At 43.0% G+C, this 23400-nt stretch overlaps 1 protein-coding gene across 1 annotated transcript; it reads left to right on the top strand.

Annotated features, from left to right (window-relative positions):
- The first annotated feature begins 9891 nt into the window (after nucleotides 1–9891).
- Nucleotides 9892–23136, top strand: ZNF329 (zinc finger protein 329). Its single transcript, XM_027619700.1, has 2 exons — nucleotides 9892–9985; nucleotides 20496–23136. The coding sequence occupies exon 2, from the start codon at nucleotides 20556–20558 to the stop codon at nucleotides 22119–22121; it is 1566 nt and encodes a 521-aa protein (XP_027475501.1). The 5' UTR covers nucleotides 9892–9985; nucleotides 20496–20555; the 3' UTR covers nucleotides 22122–23136.
- The last annotated feature ends 264 nt before the right edge of the window (nucleotides 23137–23400 follow it).

The raw sequence follows: 23400 nt of genomic DNA, 5'->3' as shown, positions 1-23400 counted from the left end.
GCGCCCCGCGGCCTCCTGGGAGATGTAGGCAGCGGGGAGCCCGCACGGGTAGTGCAGAGCCGGAAGTGGGTGCGCGCGCAGCGGGAGGAGTGGGCGGCTGCCTTGCGAGTGGCCGGTGCTGAGAACCTGGCCCCTACCTTGCTGCTCGGTGGTGAAGGCGCGCGGTTAGCGCTCGGGCGGCGGCGGCGGCGGCGGGGCTGCCGGGAGGACCCCGGACAGGGTTGTAGGCGGCCCCAGTGGGCGCGGGTGCCTGCTGCTGGCCGTGCCTGGGATGTCGTCTCCCAGATGCACTGCCTGGGCAGGGGCCTTTCTCCGGATCCAGCCCCGCTTCCCGCAAGACCTCCAGCTTCTGGAGGAGCAGCAGCGCTGGTGGCGGACACCCTCCGGCCCCTGGCTGTCTGTGCGTTTTTCTTCCCACACATACTGCACTCCCCTCCCAGAGGGGTAGCTCAGTTCCTGTCCAGTCACAGGAGAAAACTCGGGACCCGGGAGTCCTTGGGATCCACTGACCTTGAAGCTAGAGGGCAACTTTTGGGAAACCCACGCCCGCTCCCAATGTACAGTGGTGAGCAGGGACTAGATTCTCAAAGGAAAATGCAGATTCCAGTACAGCACTTAGGAAACTCTGTCCTGACCACAGAGGAGGATTTTGGAATTTTTTTTAACTTAAAATAAATTAATTAACATATAGTGTATTATTAGTTTCAGAGGTAGAGTTTACTGATCAGGTGACTTTTTTTTAAAAGACCCTGATTCTTCCCTCTGGAAGAAAACCCCCTATTCTGTGTCCTCTGGGGTCCCTGGCCTGGCCTCCGGGAGGCCTTTTCTCCATTCTGGAAGGGGGTATCACAAATAGACAAATCAAGAAACAAAATATTAACAGCACCCCCAAGATGCTCCCTTTCTGTTTCCTTCCGGTCAATATCATCTCCCCTCCAAAGGTTTACAGACACTATCCCGATTTCTATTGCCATGGATTCCTTTTGCCAGTTTTTGAACTTGGCAGAAATGGAGTTCTTAAGTATGTATTCTTTTTGCCTTCTTTTGCTAAGCACTGTGTTTTTAAGATTTATCCTTTTTTTGTGTAAGTAGTGGTTTGTTCGGCCTGGTATCACATTGTATGAAAATGCCAAATTCAGTTCATTCCACTTTTGGTAGGTATTTGGGTTGATTATGCTTTGGGACTTTTATGACTACTGCTGTTATGGACATTCTTGCATATAGCTTTGGTTGCATCTTGGTATGCGTTTCTGGTTGGGAATATGCCCAGGAGTGGAATTGCTGGGTGATAGGTTGTCCTATTGTTTCACTTTAGTAGATGCTGCCAAACAGTTTTCCAAAGTAGTTATACTAATTTATACTCCTGCAAGTAGTGTGTGAAAGTTCCAATTCCTCTACATTCTTGCCAATGCAAAGATATTATGAGTCCTTTTTAATTTTAGCCATTCTGGTAGGTGTGACTTGGTATGTCCTGTTACTTTCTTTTTATTACCATCATTGAGATATAATTTATGAACAATAAAATACACCCATTATACGTTCCATGTGTTCTGACAAATGTGTGCAATTCTATAACCATCACAGGCAATATAGTGAACATTTCCATTACTTCAAAAGTCCCTGTGCCCCTTTTGGTTGATTCCCTCTCTTCACCCAAGACTTACAATCCTGACCTGCTTTCTGTTTCTACAGTTTTGTCCTTTCTAAAATTTCATATAGTTTCTGGTGCTGGTCAAGCTGGTGTAAGCCAATTACAGCCTATCTCTCCAATTGACTACAAATGAAATCTCTGAATAGAGTTCAAAAACAACTACCTAAGAACTCTGAAAAGTAAACAATAGCAGGCAGATTGAGTACTGAAATAAAAACTTGAATGATGATATATATGTAATAGAGGTGTGGTTTGTGTCTTCTCCCCCTACATTTTCTCCTAGTTTGGACAGAAGAGGAGGCCAAATCCTGGAACTATACCATAGGCACAAACAGCAAAACTCCAGGACCCTCCCCCCGCATCCCCTATTTCTAGCCAGAGGACCAGTAAGAGAAACCTTACTTGACCAAAAAGTTTCAGGGGATTTCTACTAATCTTTTCCCCCATTACTTTGCCTGGAAAGCATACCCCATTGCATGGAACTGCACAATAGCACAGGGGCTAAAACTTAGAAAAAATTGTCTCCCTGGCAGAGAAACCAGAAAAAGGCCCCTTCTGTCTGAAGACTGGGAATCTCAATTACTTTTTCTGTTGTTTTCCTCTCACTGCTACACCCTAAAGGTGGCCCCAGTGGGACAGAACTGAACCCTGAAAGAACCCCAAATTTCTGGCCAGAGAAACTAGGAAAAAGAGCTGCTGGATGCCCAAGAGTGTGGGGGGAAATCCTGGTGAGGAGAGAGCTGAAGAAGAGGACCCTGAATTCCATTTATGAACTGACATAAGTCTTGGGCTCACCCTGAGAAGCAAATATGAAACAGCCAAAGAAGCACAGGAAAGGGTTTGGAAACTAAAATAAATATAAACCACCACCCAAATTCTAGAAAAACTCCGAGTGATGCAATGTCAGGTAGACCCAAACACCACAGCAGACTTTAAGACTGAGCTGACACTGAGGGGCGACTGGGTGGCTCAGCTGGTTAAGCCTCCAGCTTCCATTCAGGTCATGATCTCAGGGTCCTGGGAGAGAGCTGGTAGGCTCACTGCTCAGTGGGGGAGTCTGTTGTCCCCCTCTCTGTAACCCCCACCCCCAGCTCCTGCTCTCCCTGTCTCTCTCTCTAATAAATAAAATAATAAAATAAAACTGAACTGAACTGACATTGGAATCATCATCCACAGAAAATGAGGCAGAACTTAACAGTCTAAACCTAGCTGGTTTGATTGCTGATAAAGCAAAAATTCAACATTTTCCAGCTGATTTTAATAAATCCCAGAGTCTTATAATATTCAAAATATCCAGGGCACAATCCAAATTATTTGACATAAAGAGAATCAGGCAAATGTGAACGATGACCAACATTTAGAGGAAAAGACCCAGATGCTAATCCTGAGATGAACCAGATGTTACAAATATCAAAGACTTTAAAGCAGCTATTATAATGATGCTCCATGAGGTAAAGGTAAACACAAATGAAATGGAAAGATAGAATTCTCAGTAGGGAATTAAAACTGGAAGTTGAAATTAGACCATATGCAAGTTTTGGAACTGAAAAATAAATACCTGAAATAAAGAGTTCACCAAATGGATGTGCTCAGGAGCAGAATAAAATAAGAGGAAAGAATCAATAAAGCTGAATGAAGATCAAGCTGAAGAATAAGCAGAATATAAAGATCAAAATTAAAGAGCCCAGGGACCTATGGGACAATATCAAAATGTCTAAAGTTGTGTCATTAAAGCATTGAGAAAGGAGAAAGATTGGTAAAGAAAAAGAATACTTGAAGAAATAATGGCCACAAACTCCCCAAATTTGGCAAAAGGCACAAATTTACAAAATCAGGAAGTTCATTCATCCCCGACAGAAAACTATGTCCAGATATATCCTAAACAAACTGCAGAAAACTGCCCCCGCCCCCCCAAAAAAGGAAGAAAGGAAGAAAGAGAATATTGAAAGCAACAAGAAAAAATAATTTAAAAAATTTTTTTTAATTTAATTTTTTTAAAGTTTTTTTTTTTTTTTTAATTTGTTTATTTGACAGAGACACAGCAAGAGAGGGAACACCAGCAGGGGGAGTGGGAGAGGGAGAAGCAGGCTTCCCGCGGAGCAGGGAGCCTGTTGTGGGGCTCGATCCCAGGACGCCGGGATCATGACCTGAGCTGAAGGCAGATGCTTAACCACTGAGCCACCCAGGCACCCCTAAAAAAAGATAATTTAAAAAAGGAAATATTTCATTTAAGAGAACAATGATTCCAGTGATTGTGGATTTCACATTAGAAATCATAGAAGCTGGGGCGCCTCGGTGGCTCAGTCGTTAGGCACCATGACAGCTCCAACTTTTGGCTTCCCAATTCCTTTTTAGTGAGGTTTCCCTGTGTAATTTTTGCAGCATGAACATAGAAAGCAAAAACTGTAACACTGCCTGAGGGTTTTTCAATGTATGTAGATATAATACATATGGGTAAAGGGATCTATATGACTGTAGGCATCTATATTTTCTTTGAAGTGCAAAATACTAACCTAGGTAGACTACTAAAAGTTAGAGATGTATACCATAATTCCTAGAGGAACTGATGTAGTTTTGGAGTGTAGGTGAGGTTTGGTGGGGTGAGGTCTGGAGCTGACAACCAAGAAAAAATTCTTGAGGTGTCTTTGGTGCAAAATCATGGTTTTATTAAAGCATGGGGACAGAACCCATAGGCAGAAAGAGCAGCTGCATGGGCGTTGTGTGGGGTGACTGAGTATATACTTGGGAGTTGGGGGAGGTAAGGAAAAGGGAAGTTTCAAAAAGATTTTCATATATTAAAGACTCACAGGATACCTGAGGCCTTGCCATTGTCAAGTTAAGGTTGTTTTTCCCTCTAGCAAGGCATTAACATTAAGATAGTTGGAAGTTTCCTGGAGGAATGTCACACATATCCCACCCAGGAGTGGGGTGTGGGGGAGAAGGTTGCAGGGTGTCAGCTTGTGCTTTGTCCTCAGCTAGCTTTCTGCTCCCTCATAGGAACCACCAAAAAAAAAAAAAAAAAAAAAAAAAGCAAAGATATATAGCTAAAATGTCAAGACATAAACTAAGATGGAATACTACAAAATATTCAAATAATCCAGAGAAGGCAGGAAAGGACAAACAAAGGAACAAATCGTAGAAGAGACAAAGAGAAAAGAAATAATATTGTAGGCCTTAAATTCAACCTTATCAATAATTACATTAAAAGTGAATGATGTAGGGGTGCCTGGCTGGCTTAGTCTGTAGAGCATATGACTCTTGATCTCGGGGTTGGGAGTTTGAGCTCCACGTTGGGTGTAAAGTTTACTTAAAAAAAAAGTGAATGATGTAAACAATTAAAAAACAGAGTCATAGTGTTGTCAAAAACCGAACTCTGTGTTTCAGAGCCAAAATATAATTCGAAGACAGAGTTTGGAATAAAGAGAAACAATAGCTTTCTTGCTTTGCCAGGCAAAGGGGACTACAGCAGGCTGCGGCCTTCAAAAAACCGCAAGCCTGGTCAAGGGAAGGGATGGTGGGGGGTGGGGATGGTATAGGTCATAGGGAAATACAGGATCTAGCTGGTTTTGACAGGAATTGTGTATTTGCTCCCACCTTCCTATGTCATGTCTTCAGGGTGGTACAGGGTTCCTGAAACAAAAGGCTAAGAAGGGAGGAGGGGAGGTTTCAGAAGGGAGGAAAAAGATTATTTTAAAATCGAGCTTTGGGGGCGCCTGGGTGGCTCCATCAGTTAAGTGTCTCCCTTTGGCTCAGGTCATGATCTCAGGGTCCTGCGACTGAGCCCCGCGTCAGGTTCCCGGCTCAATGAGGAGTCTGCTTCTCCCTCTCCCTCTGCTCCTATCCCCTGCTCATTCTCTCTCTCTCTCTCAAATAAATAAAATCAATCAATCAAGCTTTGCTGAAACATTAGCACAGCCATTTTGATTTTTGTTCAACTCTATGCTTTTAAGCGTTTTTTTTGTTTGTTTGTTTGTTTTTAATTTGACACAGAGACAGCGAGAGAAGGAACATAAGCAGGGGCAGAGGGAGAGGGAGAAGCAGGCTTCCCGCGGAGCAGGGAGCCCGATGCCGGGCTCGATCATGACCTGAGCCGAAGGCAGACACTTAACCAACTGAGCCACCCAGGCGCCCCTTAAGCGGTTTTGATAATGGATAAAACACAAACAAAAACAAGACCCAACTACGGTCCTTCAAGATTCCTATTTTAAATATGATGATATAGGTAGGTTAAAGGTAAAAATACGGAAAAAGAATATATGGTAAACACTAATCAAAAGAAAGTTGGCATGGCTATGTTGTTATCAAAGTAGAACTTATTTATTTACTTTAATAAAGATTTTATTTATTCATTTGACAGAGAGAGACACAGTGAGAGAGGGAACACAAGCAGGGAGAGTGGGAGAGTGACAAGCAGGCTTCCTGCTGAGCAGTGAGCCCGATGTGGGGCTCAATCCCAGGACCCTGGGATCTTGACCTGAGCCGAAGGCAGATGCTTAACAACTGAGCCACCCAGGCGCCCCCAAAGTAGACTTTAGATCAAAGAAAATTACCAAAGATAAGAAAGGACAGGTGCCTGGGTGGCTCAGATGGTGGACATCTGCCTTTGGCTCAGGTCATGATCCCAGGGTCCTGGGATTGAGTCCCGCATTGGGCTCCTTGCTCGGTGCAGAGCCTGTTTCTCCCTCTCCCTCTGCCATTCCCTCTGCTTGTGCTCTTCTGTCTATCTCTCTGTCAAATGAATAAATAAAATCTTAAAAAAAAAAAGGACATTACATAAAAAGATGAAATTTATGAAGACATAACTATCCTAAATATGTATGCACCTGATAATAAAACTCCAAAATAAATGAAGCAAAAACTGGTACAATTAAAGGAAAACTAGATCCCTATTTATATTTGGAGACTTTAATACTCCTCTCTCTGTAATTAATAGAACAAGTAGTTGGAGATTGATAAGGATATAGTGGACTCAAACAACACTATGAACAAGCTTCACTTATTTGTGATTTGCCCCATCATAAACCATATTTTGGCCTTTCCACTCTTTTTCTATACTCTTTTCACAAAAAATGAATCACATTACTGTCCAATATAACCTTTTGCTTACTATAAGGTGAATTTATTTGCATATGAATAGTTACAGGACTGTTGTGGGATTGTTGAGGATTATGGTCAAGAAAAAATTCTTGGGGCACCCGGGTGGCTCAGTCGTTAAGCATCTGCCGTTGGCTCAGGTCATGATCCCGGGGTCCTGGGATCGAGCCCCGCATCGGGCTCCCTGCTCAGCAGGAGGCCAGCTTCTCCCTCTCCCACTCCCTCTACTTGTGTTCCCTCTCTCGCTGTGTCTCTCTCTGTCAAATAAATAAAAAATCTTAAAAAAAAAAAAACAAAAGAAAGAATCCTTAATACATTTTCTGGTGCAATTAGTAAGTTTATTTAAGTAGCACAGGGACAGTATCTGCGGGCAGAAAGAGCTGCATTTTTTGCTATATGAAACTTGGTTATATGCTTAGTGCTCAAGGGGGCGGGAATGTGCAGGCAGTATTAAATCATAAATGTCTTCTTTGAATTTCTACTCGTAAACTACATTTGCAAGATCTCTCTGCTTATCATTCAGCTTGGTATTAACTATCTGTGAGGTGTACAGGCAGTCACAAGACCATTTAAGAATGTAGCAACCATGGGGCGCCTGGGTGGCTCAGTCGTTAAGCGCCTGCCTTAGGCTCAGGTCATGATCCCAGGGTCCTGGGTTCAAGCCGCACATGGAACCCTGCATCGGGCTCCCTGCTCGGCAGGAAGCCTGCTTCTCCCTCTCCCACTCCCCCTGCTTGTGTTCCCTCTCTCACTGTCTCTCTCTCAAATAAATAAATAAAATCTTAAAAAAAAAAAAAAAGGGAATGTAGCAACCAGCTCTATGTGATCCTTAAAGGAACTATACAGGCTATGGGTCAGCCTTCTGGGCTAAAGGTGAACATCTTCCTGTTTCTATGCCTTATCAGGACTAGAGATTTCTTCCCAAATTTTTATTTTAGAAGTAATTTTAATCTTACAAATGTTAAAAAACAAAATTCAACTAAGTAAATTTCAATTCTGATTTGCTTTATTAAAGGATCCTTGAATTGGGCAGCATCCCATCTAGTAAATAGAGAGGAGCTCCAAAGGGCTACAGAATGGGAAATGTTTTTAAGTGCAGGGCAAGGAAGTCATAAACAGAAAAAAAAAGGATTATTGGTGAGATCACTTTCATTTGGGGACAAAAGTGTCTTAGGTATTACTAGTTGGATTCACCTTCCTTTGGGGGATGAAGAAGGCCCATGTGACAGACTACCTTTTTGGTGCTGACCAGAAAATTCCTGCTGATATTTTAGGACTACATTTCTGAGGGACACTGAGAATGCGGTTAGTTTAGGTATTAAGTCCCGGTTTGGTGACTTGCCCTAAGTAATACCATCTTGGGCCTGTGGTTTTCTTTTTCTTTTAACATTTTTTTTTAAGTAATCTCTACACCCATAGTGGGGCTCAAAATCACAAACTGGAGATCAAGAGTCACATGTTCTACTGACTGAGCCAGCCAGGTGCCTGTATGGTTTTCTTTTTAACATAGAAAAGCTGCAAAAATAATAGACTTCCATAGACCTTTCACCAGCTTCCCCCAATGTTGACATTTTAGGTAACCACGATATACTTACCAAAACAAGGAAATTACTGGGGTGCCTGGGTGGCTCTAGTCAGAAGAACATGCAACTCTTGATCTCAGGGTTGTGAGTTTGAGCCCCAAGTTGGGTGTAGAGATTACTTTAAAAACAACTAAAAATAAATAAATAAAAATAAAAACAGCAACTAAAAAGTGATCATTGGTTCAATGTTAATGACTTAAGCACAGACTTTAATTCTGTTTATCGCCAAATGCCCATTTTTGTTTAGGATCCCACATTGCATTCATTTATGGTGTCTTCTTCGTCTATTCTAATCTGGGACAATTCCTTAGACAATTCCTTGTCTTTCATGACCTTGACACTTTTGCCGTTGCGGAATACTGCTCAGTTATCTTCTATAATGTCTCTCAGTTTAGGTTTGTCTGGTGTTTGTCACGATTAGATTGAAAGGGTGAATTTTTGACAAGAATGCCAGAAAGGTGATGATTAAGGTGGTGCCTGCCAGGTTTCTCCACTGTCAAGGTACTGTTTTCCCCTTTATAATTAAAAAATATATCGGAGGAGATTCTTTGAGAATCATCTCCTCACCCTTTCCCAGGCTGTGCTGGAGGATCCCAACCTACCATGCTGGGCCTCAAACCCTGCCCGAGCTACTCTGGGGGGTCGCATGATCTTCCCCAATGTTAATGTCGGATGGTGGGAGTAAGAGTATTATTTTTTTGATTATATCCGAATTGTTATTGGAATTATTTTATACACATACATAAAACTGAGAACAAGCATTTCCTTTCAGAGCATATTTTGTCACTACTTATTACTAATTTTTAATATGTTTTCCATAATGCACTCAGACTTTTATTAATATTCTATCTAAAATCCTTACTTAGCTGTCTTGTTAATTCAAAATTGCGTAGGCTGGGGCGCCTGGGTGGCTCAGTCGGTTAAGCGTCTGCCTTCAGCTCAGGTCATGATCCCAGGTCCTGGGATCGAGCCCCGCGTGGGGCTCCCGGCTCAGTGGGGAGCCTGCTTCTCCCTCTCCCTCTGCACTCTCCCTGCTCGTGCTCTCTCACTCTCTCTCTGTCAAATGAATACATAAAATCTTTTAAAAAATTGTGTAGCTTGTTTCGATTAAGTAAATAATTACATTGTCAATGAATACGGAGGTGTACTTACCTGAATTTAACGTATTTTTCCCAGAAATAAATAATAAACTATGGTATAAAGTTATTTAAAATTATAAAATATGCCGTAATTAAAAATAAGGCTGTACAATAATGATGGCGTCCGATTAAAACCACAGGAGAAAAAAAATTACCCGTGAGTCCCTATCTATGGAGATCAATAAATAACTGGTGAATAAATAAAAGGGAAAGCCGGGACGGCTCCACGGGAGAACTCCCTCCGCCGACCAGCGCGGGTGGGATTGGGGCTGAGCGAGGTGTGGACGCAGGGCGGGCGGGGTCGAGTCTCGATCCCCTCCAACCCCGGCCCAGGCGGAGGGGTACGCCCCAGCGCGACCCTGCCAGCGGCGGAAGAGCGGAAACACCCGCTTCCACTGCCCGCGGCCGGACACAGCCGCGCTGCCTCCTGGGACGCACACATCCGGGTCCCGGCGCGCGCACGCGCACCCGCCCCAAACATGGCCGCCGCCTCGGGCTGTGCCGTTTGCCCGCCAGAGGTGAGTGCCGCCGCGCCCCTCGACCTCTCGGTGCCTCCCTTTCCCTCGGGACGGTGAGGTGTGTGTGTCGGTGGGTGTGCTGAGGCGGGGAGAGGTCCTCCGAATCCTGGTGTGGCGTGTGCGGCGCGACCGCGGGCGGGTTTCACGAGGTGAGTGGGCGCGTCCGGCTCGCAGGGGCGCGGGTCGGCCCGGGGCAGCGCTGCCCCGGCGACCAAGGACGCAGCCTGTGCCGCGGATGAGGACTCCCCCGGCGCGTGAGGACGCCTCCGCTCTTTCCCCCGCGTCACTCGGCTTCCGCCCTCGTATCCGGCCGGTCCTTTCTCAGGGGTCGTTTGGCCCCGGCCGCCGTGGCGGACCTTGGGTCGCCCGCCCTTCGGCCTCATGGGGGTGGGTCGCGGTCGGCGGGTCTCAGGCCACAGTGGCCGCGTCGCGCCAGTGGACTGTGCCGTTTCCCACGGAGCCCCGCAGGTGTCAGATGCCGCTTGTTCCCCGCCCCGGCCGCGGCGCTCGGCTCCTGCTGTTCCCATCGAGGGCCGCGGTTTTCCCCCTGTGTAGTGGCTGTTTGATTTCAGGTTCCTTGGCGTAGTCGTTCATTTTTTTCAACTCCTCTTCCCCCAGTGGGTCATGGAAAAAGTTTTCATTCATAGAAGTTGAAGTACTTGTGCGACATTATACCGACCCATTAACATCTATACTTGCTTTACCCATATATTTTCCTCTGTCCATCTTTTCAACTATTAATTTTGGGGGGGGACATTTAAAGTAAGTCACGGATTTTACAGAGCTCCCTCTCAAACACCTTATTATTGATTTGTGAAGTTGGTTTTTTTTTAAGATTTTATTTATTCATTTGACAGAGACACAGCGAGAGAGGGAACACAAGCAGGGGGAGGGGGAGAGGGGAGAAGCGGGCTCCGCGGGAGCCCGACGCGGGGCTCGATCCCAGGACCCCGGGATCATGACCTGAGCCGAAGGCAGACCTTCAACCAACTGAGCCACCTGCATCCTGGGATCGAGCCCCGAGTTGGGCTCCTTGCTCAGCGGGGAGCCTGCTTCTCCCCTCTCCCTCTGCTTGCTGCTCTCACTCTTTCTATCTGCCAAATAAATATATAAAATCTTTAAAGAGGAAAAAAGATTTATTTATTCTGGGTACATGTGCCTTATCAGATATATAATTTGCAAATATTTTATCCTATTCTTTTTTTTTTTAAGTTTTATTTATTTAAGTAATCTCTACAGCCCATGTTGGGCCTGAACTCATGATCCTGAGATTCAGAGTCGCATCGTCTTCCTTTTTTTTTTTTTTTTTTTTAAAGATTTTATTTATTTATTTGAGAGAGAGAATGAGATAGAGAGAGAGCATGAGAGGGGAAAGGGTCAGAGGGAGAAGCAGACTTCCCGCTGAGCAGGGAGCCCGATGTGGGACTCGATCCCGGGACTCCAGGATCATGACCTGAGCTGAAGGCAGTCGCTTAACCAACTGAGCCACCCAGGCGCCCGCAGAGTCGCATCGTCTTCCAACTGAGCCAGCCAGGCACCTCTCCAAGGGTTATGTGTGTTGTTTGTTTTGTTTGTTTTTTGTTTTTTCACTTTCTTAGTGAAGTTCTTTGAAGCACAAATATTTTAATTTTGATTAGTCAGTTTTACCTACTTTTTTTTGGTCACTTGTACTTTTGTGTTGTACCCATTTCTGAAAATCTATGCCTGTATTTCTTTTAAGAATTTTGTGATTTCAGGGGTGCCTGGATGGCTCAATTGGTTAAACGTCTGCCTTCAGCTCAGGTCATGATTCCAGGGTCCTGGGACCGAGCCCTGCATCGGGCTCCCTGCTCAGTGGGGAGCCTGCTTCTCCCTCCCCCACTACCCCTGCTTGTGCTTGCTCTCTCTGTCAAATAAAAATCTAAAAAAAAAAAAAAAAAGAATTATATGATTTCAGCTTTCATATTTAGGCCTGTGATGTATTTTTTATTTTAAGATTTTATTTATTTATTAGAGAGAGAGAGAGTGACAGAGATAGCGAGAGAGAGCACAAGTGGGGAGGAGAGGGAGAAGCTGCCTCCTGCTGAGCAGGGAGCCTGACGTGGGGCTCGATCCCAGGACCCTAGGATCATGACCTGAGCTGAAGGCAGACGCCCAACTGCCCAAGCCACCCAGGCGCCCCTGGCCTGTGATCTGTTTTGAGTTAATTTTTGTGTAATGCTCACTCTTTGTGATCAGTGGTTTGCAGTGTGCCTTTTACCATCCTGGAGTATCTATAAAAGGAATTTTATAGATAATATTAAATATCCATGTAACTTAAAAATCCTAAAATCTTATGCACATATAAATAATCAGTAAAAGGAAAGGCAGGGGCCCTGGTTAGCTCAGTGAGTTAACCATCTGCCTTCAGCTCAGGTCATGATCCCAGAGTCCCAGGATTGAGCCCGTCATCAGGCTTCCTGCTCAGTGGGGAGTCTGCTGCTCCCTCTCCCTCTGCTTCTCCCCAGCTCATGCTTGCTTGTTCTCTCTTGCTCACTCTCTCAAATAAAAAAATATTTTTTTTAAAAAAGGAAAGGCATATGTATAAAAATATATATTTCTATATTTAAATGCTTGGGCACAATACCTTAGAAGACATAGGAAGCAGTCCAGTGCTGAAAGTTTGAATTAAGACAAATAGGACAGTGAGAAAATACTGTCTTGAGTGAAACTGAATGAGGTGAGGTATATGTGGATGCTGCTGGAACAGTGAGGGCTGGAGAAGTGGACCCGGACCAGGTGTATTGAATAGAAAAGGGAGAAAGACAGTACTTTGGTGGAAGCAGGTTCTAAGTACTTATGCAGTAAGGCAACTCAGGCTGTTCAGATGCGGTGGGACTTAGTCACAGGCAAAGGACCAGTCACCCCTTGTGGTGTGGCCTGGAACAGCATCAGGACAATTTATGACAGAAAACAGTTCTTCAGACCTAAAGTCTCAGCCTGTGCTGGGGCCAACATTCAGTGTGTAAAAAAGCTTTGGAGACCACCTTCTTTGGTGACCATGGGAAGAGGACAGGCTGGGGAAAATTCGTAATATTGGGGCTTCAGACAAGTGATATGGCGGACATCTGAGCAGAGGTTCAGAAGAAGAGTGGGGGAGAAATAGGGAACCCCCAAAATATATGAATGGCATCAAGGTGAATTTTTTACGACATATATTTTGTATTATACTACTAAAAGTAGTATTACATAAGTATGTAGGAGGACGATAATCTGAGATATTTATTTGTTTTTTAAGTTTTACTTATTTATGTAATCTCTACACCCAATGTGGGGCTTGAACTTAAAACCCCAAAATCAAGAGTCGAATGCTCTTCTGAGCGAGCCAGGTGCCCCAATCTGAGATATTTTAAAAACAACCTTAATTAACAAAATCAGTGTGATTCCTATGTTAAATTCCCTAATTTTACCAAAAGTCTGTCCTAATGTCCTCCTGTATACTGGTGATCATTTGTTCTTTTTTTAAAGATTTTATTTATTTTTATTTATTTTTAAAAGATTTTATTTATTTATTTGACAGCGAGAGAGAGAGAGAGAGAGAGAGAGAGGCAGGAGAGAGGGAGCACAAGCAGGGGGAGTGGGAGAGGGAGAAGCAGGCTTCCCGCTGAGCAGGGAGCCTGATGCAGGGCTCGATCCCAGGACCCTGAGATCATGACCTGAGCCGAAGGCAGACACTTAACGACTGAGCCACCCAGGCATCCCTAAAATTTTATTTATTTATTAGAGAGCATGAGAGAGCACAAGCAAGGGGGAGGGGTAGAGGGAGAAGCAGACTCCCTGCCAAGCAGGGAGCCCGATGAGGTACCCAATCCCAGGATTCTGGGATCATGACGTTAGCTGAAAGCAGACACTTAATTGATTGAGCCACCCGGGCACCCCAGATCGTTTCCCCCCCGCCCCAGTAATCGCACTGTGGCCCTCAGGGCCTCATTGTCAGAGGGTATAGTTGAAATGGCAAGTTTTTGTCAAGGAGATGTAGAATAGGGAATGAGTCCATAAGTTCAGGACAGTATCCTGATTTCTTTTTAGCTTGCTTCTCCTAAATGAATTTTCCTTAATATCTTGTAACACATGAAGTATTGTTCTATTCTAAGGTACCCCAGGTTGATACCTGCAGGGACGTTGGTCAGTAGGGTGGTCAAGCATCATGTGGTGGTCTTGAGCATGGTAGCAAATCTACATCCTCAGCTTGGGCCCATCAGATGCTAGCTAGTGTTCCCCGCTGCCTGCATCTTTGTGACAACCTAACACCTCCACAGATTTCGAGATGCTCCCAGTGGAAGTACTACCAAGGTCAAGAGCTCTGGTTCAGAGTGGAAGGGACTTGTCCCCTTATAGGGGACGTGTCTATGCTTAGGACTACGGGCATCATTCTTGAAGACATAATTTTACTTATTACAGGTTTATTGAGATATAATTCATAATATCATGACTCATCCAAAGTCCACAATTCAGGGGTGCCTCAGTCAAGTGTCTGTCTGTGATCGAGCCCCACGTTGTCGGGCTCTCTGTTCAGCAGGGAGCCTGCTTCTTCCTCTCCCTCTGCCTGCTGTTCCCCCTGCTTGTGCTCTCTTGCTCTCTCTGTCAAATAAATAAATAAAATCTTTTTTAAAAAGTGCACAATTCAGTGGTTTTTAGTATGTTTACAGAGTTTTACAACCATCACCACCGTGTAATTCCAGAATGTTTTTATTAGGCCAACAAGAAACCCCATACCCATTAGTAGTCATTCCCCTTTTCTTCCAGCTCCTGGCAGCCACTAATTGATGTTCTGTCTATATGTAATTGCTTGTTCTGGACATTTCATATAAATGAGATCATATACTATGTATTCATTTATGTCAGAGTTCTTTCATTGAGCATAATGTTTTTAAAGTTCATCTATATTGTCGTACCATGTATTAGTAATTCATTCCTTCTTGTGGCTGAAGAATATTCCATTGTGTGGATTTCTACATTTTGTTTAGCCATTCCTCAGTTGATGGACATTTATTTGAGTTTCCACTTTTTGTTTATTATGAATAGTGCTGCCATTATTGTGTAATTCATGTACAAGTTTATGTGTGGACATATGTTTGCATTTTTCTTGAGTAGATATCTAGAGTAGAGTTGCTGGGTCACAAAACTATGTGTAACTTTTTTTTTTTTTAAGATTTACTTATTTATGTATGTATGTATTTGTGTATGTAAGGGAGAGAATCCCAAGCAGACTCCTTGTGGACCCAGACATGGGGTTTGATCCCACGGCCCTGAGATCATGATCTGAGCCAAAACCAAGAGTCATTTGCTCAACTAACTGAGCCAGGCAGGCGCCCTGTTTTTGTCTGGTTTTTTTTTTTTTTTTGGCCACACTCATGGTTATGAAGTGGTATCTCACTGTGGTTTTGATTAGCATTTCCCTAATGACAGTGATGATGATCATCTTTTCATGTGCTTATTGGCCATCTGTATGTCTTTGGAGAAATGTCTATTCACATCCATTGCCTACTTTTAAAATTTGGGTTGTTTTGTTACTGAGTTGTAAGAGTTTTTTGTATCTTCTATATAGGAGTTCTTTATTAGACATATGCTTTGTAAGTATTTTCTCCCATTTGATGGGTTGTCATTTCACTTTCTTAGTGGTATCTAACTTTTTTTTTAAAGATTTTATTTATTTATTTGACAGAGAGAGACATAGCGAGAGAGGGAACACAAGCAGGGGGAGTGGGAGAGGGAGAAGCAGGCTTCCCGCGGAGCAGGGAGCCCGATGCGGGGCTCGATCCCAGGACCCTGGGATCACGACCTGAGCCACCCAGGCGCCCCAGTGGTATCTGACTCTTACTGCAATAAAGGAAATAGCTATTATAGATTGAAAGGATGTTCCCTTTGCTTTTCAAGGCCCATTCTCCATATCCCAAGACAGTCATGATCACAGCTTTGGTAGGTGTCTTGCCAGGGCATTCCTTTCAGCATATTTGTGTCTAAAAAATTTCCCCAAGTGGTATCATGGTGTATATACGTCTGACTCATTTCTTTTAAGTACACACATGTACCCTTCCCCTACAGACCTGTAGGAAGGTGCTCTCTCTATCTTGTCTTCACAGGACAACCACAGGCCATCCAGGCCCCAGTGTACTCAGAAGTCCCAGTATGGGAAACATGCGGTATGGTGGCAGGGCAGCCTTAGGAGGCCTTTTTTGTAGGTGAGGAACTGATAATGTTCAGGAGTGAAATCTTGGGATGTGGTCCTCCTGACCAGCTAGCCCTCCATATTACTGTTGAATGCTGTGGATGTAGGCTTCTGGGGTCTTGGTCTTGGCTTCAAAGTGAACAAATCTGAATTTTTCACATTAGTTGTGATGTTTACTTTGATTCCTTGTGTCCCTAATTGTTAAGAATTTTCATCAAGAATTGGAGCTTTCCTTAAAGCACTTTCTGAATTTATTGATATAGGCTAAAGGGTCTACTACTCCTTGCATCTGAGAGCAGTTTGATCATGAGTCTGGGTGAGATTTCCTCAGATTACTCTCTTATTGAGACAGGGTGTAGGGGACTATTTTTTACTTTTATCTGAAAATAATGGGGAATTGCATCAGTAGACACTTTAATACTTTACAATCCTTACGTTCTTAGGATAAATCCAATGTTGCCATTTTGGTAACTTTCTTCTGTTTCTTAGTTAAATACCCTTTTCATAACTGATATCACTAATGTGTGCCTCCTCTTTTTGGGGGGTCACTCTTGTCAAAATACATCTTTCATTAGTCTTTTCAAATAACAGACTTGGTTTTCTTTATCTTCTTGGATGTTCTTTAATTTCTGCTGTTACTTTTATTATCACCTTCCTTCTACTTCCTGTTGGTTTACTCCTTAATTCTTTCCCTTAAGTCTTGAACCATGACTCATTAACCTTCCGTCTTCTTTTTTTTTTTTTTTAATATAAGCATTAAAGGCCAACATTTTCTGAGGAACTGTGTTAGCTGCATCCTCATTTGCCACATGTTTTGAGATATACCATTTCCATTGTTCAGTTTGATTCTAGGTGTTTTTCTGATTTCTGCTGAGATTTCCCTTTGAACTCTGAATTCTGGAGAAATAGGTTTTTGTTTTTCCCAATAAATAGAAGTTTGTTTTACTTAATGTTTTTCTTGTATTTGGTTTTCTTTCTGCTACTGGTTCTTAACTTGACCACATTTCTAGTTAAGAGGCTATGGTCTAGGGCGCCTGGGTGGCTCAGTCGTTTAAGCGTCTGCCTTCACCTCAGGTCATGATCCCAGGGTCATGGGATTGAACCCCTCATCAGGCTCCCTGCTCAGCAGGGAGTTTTCTTCTCCCTCTCCCTCTGCTCCCCCCGCCCCGCTTGTGGTCTCTCTCTTTCACTCACTCTCAAATACATAAGAATCTTAAAAAAATAAAAAAAAAAAAAAGCTTTGTGGTCTGGTCTTGGTTGAACTTGTTCTTTGCCCTCGTTTATTGTCAGTGTTAGCAAATGTTCCACTTGCGCTCAGAAAGCATTTGTTTGGCTTTAATTGTTGTTTCATGGCTCTTCACCCAACTGTTGGATCAGGCTAGTTAATTACATTCTTTCCTCCTTCTCTATCAGTTTTTCTGAATTTTCATTTCTGAAAGAGGTTCATTAAAAGCTCCCAGTACAGTTGAATTTGCTGATTTTGATTTACAGTCCTGGCTGACATTTTTCTGTTTTGAGGCATGCTGTTAATATAGACATTTTTGCCATTGTTCTGTTGCCCTATTATACTTGAAGTTTATCATTAGTTGTCAAAGAACCATAAAATCTTTGGTTAGCTTTTGTCTCTTCCAAACTTTTGCTTTTGTCTTCTATTTGCTTTTGCTTTAGGTGTGTCCGTTGCATACAGATGTTTTAGTGTGGAGCTCGATCCCAGGACCCTAGGATCATGACCTGAAGCCAAAGGCAGACGCTTAACGACTGAGCCACTCAGGTGCCACCCCCACGCACTTTAAAAAAAACACCTTCCTTTATTTTCAGGTATCTATTTTTTGCTATCAATTGATCTGTCGTGATAGTTTTTACTCCTTCCCCAGTGTTCTGTCTTCTCTCTGTTGGTCTTTAAGAATGTCTCCTGAGGTATAGATTGATACCCATTTATGCTTGGGCTCATGTTTTCTGAGTCTGAGATGCCTATCGGTGGAATTGCTGGATAGTGGAATGTGCCCATTTTATGTTTTGATGCTGCTACCATATTATACTGAGTGGACTGACCACTTTACATGCCCACTAATACTCTTCTTCCCCGAGGTGCCTAAGCTTTATATTCTCATGCCTTGTTTTATTTTTACTCATATGAAAAGTGTACATTTTGTCTTCTTAACGTTTCAGTTTGTAATTTTCTGAATGATGGTGAGAATGAGCAGATACTCATGTTTTCAGGATATTTGTATTTTTTATGAAGTGCCTTTTTGTGTCCCTTTTCCCCTTTTTTGTGCTATTCTGTAAGAATTCTTTTTTTTTTTTAAGATTTTATTTATTCATTTGAGACACAGAGATAGAGAGAGAGAGCATGAGCAGGGAGAGAGGGAGAGGGAGAAGCAGGCTCCCCGCTGAGCCAGGAGCCCGATGTGGGGCTCAATCCCGGGACCCTGGGATCATGACCTGAGCCAAAGGCAGACGCTTAACCATATGAGCCACCCAGGCGCCCCTGTAAGAATTCTTTAGAGATCTTGGGCACTGTTCCTTTGTCTCTTTTATATTTTATGATATTTCTTCATTTGCCACCTGTGTTTTGGTTCTTACTGTATTTTTGTTTGGAAATTTAAAATGTTGATATTAAATTTGTTAATCCTTATCTGTGTGGTTTTTGTTTGTTGATCATGAAGGTGTCCTACATAATGCAAACTTTGTTGGGGTTTTTCTTCATCTAGAGTTTTTTAAAAAATATTTCTTTCTGAGATAAGGATCTAATTTCATTTTGCTTAAAAGAAATGAGGAACCATTATCTTTTTTTTTTAAGATTTTATTTATTTGAGAGAGAGAATGAGAGAGAGAGAGAGCACAAGAGGGAAGAGGGTCAGAGGGAGAAGCAGACTCCCTGCTGAGCAGGGAGCCCGACGCGGGACTCGATCCTAGGACTCCAGGATCACGACCTGAGCCGAAGGCAGTCGCTTAACCAACTGAGCCACCCAGGCGCCCGAGGAACCATTGTCTTGATATCATAAAATCAAAGGGGTAGGGGGTGGTTAGAGGAAGATCAATAATGGTGGAGACACTGGCAGCCACAGGTCAGAGGCAGCATCAGACATGATCTCTCATAGTAACCTTGCAGGGTGGTCCTTGACAGATCCAGGACTTTCAGAACTTCCTGGTCATCGAGTCTGTGCTTTGTCCCATCCATGAAGACAGAACTCTGACTACAAAGCTGGGGTGAAAAGTGCTCGTTCAGCACTGTCATAAGCACATGATGAAGTTGGGGCTTTGAAAATGTGTATTGATTGTTGATATGGGCAGTGGGTGGTAGGGACTAGCACACAGTAGCCAAGACGGTGTTCCACTCTGTGAGTAGTGACACCTGGCTTCTGGTCTCCACATCTGTTTCATTCTTTTGGTGATACTTGTCTGTACTGTTCTTGGCTCCATCCCTTGACTCTCACTTTACCTTCCCCTTGTACAGATGTTAATTTGAAAAAGTCAAAATACCCACAAATGTAAATTGGTTCAGCTACTGTCTAAAACAGTATGGAGTTTCCTCAGAAAACTTAAAAATAAAAATGCCATATGATGTAGTAATTCCACTACTGGGTATTTACCTCCAAAAAGGGAACAAAACACTAGTTGAAAAAGATATATGCCCTCCTGTTCATTGCAGTATTATTTATAATAGCCAAGATATGGAAGCAACCCAAGTGCCCATTGACAGATGAATGGATAAGGATGTGGTATGTATATATGATGGAATATTGCTCAGGCATAAAAAAGGATGAGGCTTTGCCATTTGTCACAAATGGATGTATCTAGAGGGTATTATGCTAAGTGAAAGAAGTCAAGCAGAGAAAGACAGATACCATATGATTTCGCTTTGGGGAATCTAAAAAACAAATGAACAAAGTAGAAACAGAGCCATAAATAAAGAGATCAAACTGATGGTTGCCAGAGGGGAGGGGTGGGGGGATGGGTAAAATGGGTGAAGGGGATTGAGGTACAGGCTTCCAGTTACGAAATGAATAAGTCATGGGGATTAAAGGTACATTACAGGGAGTAGTCAGTGGTTTTGTAGTAGTGTTATATGGTGACGGATGGTGATTACACTTGTACTGAGTTTAGCATAACATATAGACTTGTCAAATCACTGTCTTACACCTGAAACTCATGTAACATTGTTTGTCAAATATATTCCAATAAAAAAATAAGCTGGGGAAAAATTAATAAAAAAAATATAAAAATATGGATCCACACATCTGGTCTGTCATAATTTTTTATTCCTCTTCCAGGTGCAGCTTTATGTACTTAAGTCTGTCTTTTTCATTGTTTACTTTTCAGCCTGAGACATGAGATTGAAAATGAGAGAATATTTCTGAAGAACCATCCTGTGACGTGGAAATGGAAGGATTTACGAGAGAGGGCTCCCATCTTTCCATTCTAGGTGATAATTGGGACTGTAAGAACCGGGAGGGACATTTGAGACAATCAGGTTTAACTCAGGAGAAACCAGGGGCTCAGGAAGCAATTTGTGAATATTCTGAACTTGAAGAGCATTTGAGTGCAAGCCCAGACCTTCTGCCATCTAAGAGAGTACCTACAAACGGTTTTCATATATGTGACTCAGATATTAAAAGTTTGGATTGTGATCCAGCTTTACACAGTTGTCAGAAAAATTACGGAACTAAGAGAAGTGGTGACAGTGATGCATGTGGAAAAGCCTTCAACCATTCTGTGGAAGTTTTTCAACTTGGAAGAGATCAAATGAGAGAGAAACCCTATAAATACACTGAAAGTGTTAAATCTTTCAACCATTTTACCCCTCTTGGTGAACAAAAAATAGCAAAAAGAGGAAAGAAACTCTATGAAGGTAAGGACTTTGGGGACATCTTTACCCTGAGTTCATCTGTTAATGAAAACAGGAAGAATCACCTTGGAGAGAAACTATATAAATGCACTGAATGTGGCAAATGCTTCAAACGGAACTCTTCTCTTGTGTTGCATCACCGAACTCACACTGGAGAAAAACCTTACACTTGTAATGAATGTGGAAAATCGTTTTCCAAGAACTACAACCTGATTGTGCATCAAAGAATCCATACAGGAGAGAAGCCCTATAAATGCAATAAATGTGGGAAAGCCTTCAGTGATGGGTCAGCTCTCACACAACACCAGAGAATTCACACTGGTGAGAAACCTTATGAATGTCTAGAATGTGGGAAAACCTTCAACCGAAATTCATCTCTGATTTTGCATCAAAGAACTCATACAGGAGAAAAACCATATAGATGTAATGAGTGTGGGAAACCTTTTACCGACATCTCCCATCTCACTGTGCATCTCAGAATCCACACTGGGGAGAAGCCCTATGAATGTAGCAAATGTGGAAAGGCTTTCCGGGATGGCTCATACCTTACCCAACATGAGAGGACTCACACTGGAGAGAAGCCCTTTGAATGTGTGGAGTGCGGGAAGTCCTTCAACCGAAATTCTCACCTCATTGTACATCAAAAAATCCACTCTGGGGAGAAACCCTACGAATGTAAAGAGTGTGGGAAAACGTTCATTGAGAGTGCTTACCTCATTCGGCACCAGAGGATTCATACTGGTGAGAAGCCCTATGGCTGTAACCAGTGTCAGAAGCTTTTTAGGAACATTGCTGGCCTCATCCGGCACCAGAGGACTCATACTGGTGAGAAGCCCTATGAGTGTAATCAGTGTGGCAAAGCTTTCAGGGATAGCTCCTGTCTGACCAAGCACCAGAGAATTCACACAAAGGAGACCCCATACCAGTGTCCTGAATGTGGAAAGTCGTTCAAGCAGAACTCTCACCTGGCGGTACATCAGAGACTCCACAACAGGGAGGGTCCCAGCCAGTGTCCTCAGTGTGGAAAAACATTCAGAAGGAGCTCGTCCCTCATCCGACATCAAAGAACACACTCTGGAGAGCAACCCATGGAAACATAACTAATGTGGGCCACATTTGTCCCCTGACTTGGTCTCAAAAAGCTGTGTGAAGGAGGAGTGGGGTGACATTTCCCGATCAGCAGAAAAGAATTCTTTAAGCTATCCAGTGAATTGATGAATGTGAGGCATTCCTTAGCCGTACTATTAAATCTATACAATAAGGAACTCCTGGGGAAAACAGAATGGTAATAAATGTGGAAGAGGCTTCAGGAATGATGCAGCCAATACCAAATGTAATAGCGCACACACTGGAATAAAATCTGTGAATGTCAAGAAGATACTTCCCTGGAGATGCATCAGAGTGCTTAAACAGTAAAGAACCTGTGAATGTATTCAGTAAGTAATTGGTATGTGAAATCCTTTAATAAGGAATGTCTGCCTTGTACATAAGCAAACTCTTATTAGGATCAAGTGTAATCAGTGAGAAAAGCTTTTGGTAGCTCTTACTGTCTACTCTGTATCAGCAAAGACATCCTGGTGATAGACTGCACACAGTTTTCCACCCCTTGGCAACCACAGAATTGTAGTTAGATTTTGCTGTTTGTAGTCTGCCTATGTTACAATCCTGTCGGATGCTGAAGATTTGTTTCAGAATGGGCAGCTGGATGAGGACGTTGCTTGAGAATGAACAATGAAATTGTCCCTGTTAAGACCGAAGCCAGCTCGTACTAAGATGGAGAGGGCTGCTGCTGAGAAATGTGATGCGTTGCTTTAGTTGTGGAAATAAAAATGAGTTCCTGTGATTCTGTTATCACCTCCCCCCATTGTTCATCTAGGACATTTCTAATTTGTTTTATGCAGTCATGCTGAACCATAATTATGAAGGTTTTGTGACCATGTTGAAAATGCTTATAATATGGCAGGCGACAACAACAATAAAAGAGGCATAAAATAGAAGACTTGCTGTCATTCCAGCCATGGCCATGTACAGGTATGTGCACATGTGGATGTAGATTGGATGTTGGTCACGAAATAAACGTGGTTTTCTTAGGGGCCTACAATTGTGTATGATTTTTTTTCTCTATTATAAGCCATACATTGTTGCTATAATAATTTGATAAGGAATAGAAAGAGGGAACCAGAGCAAGGCAAATTTTGGGTTTCTTTGGACCTTTTTTTACCAGAAGGAGCTAGATCAGGGTCACAGGGCAACTTTAAGCACAGATGGGGAACATGCAGGAAGTTTCTCTCGAGTGAGAGCATCCAATGGCCCAGGGCGTAAGAATAATTTCCTTCTTTGGGACTTGGAGGTGTCATTGTGAGGAGAGGATGGGTCTCA

Source organism: Zalophus californianus, chromosome 17 (assembly GCF_009762305.2).
Source record: "Zalophus californianus isolate mZalCal1 chromosome 17, mZalCal1.pri.v2, whole genome shotgun sequence".
Lineage (NCBI taxonomy): Eukaryota > Metazoa > Chordata > Mammalia > Carnivora > Otariidae > Zalophus > Zalophus californianus.
Note: the sequence above shows the minus strand (reverse complement) of the source record. Positions and strands in the feature narration are given on the sequence as shown.

Coding starts and splice junctions, on each gene's coding strand:
- ZNF329 (XM_027619700.1), top strand. CDS start 20,556: ATGGAAGGATTTACGAGAGAGGGCTCCCATCTTTCCATTCTAGGTGAT.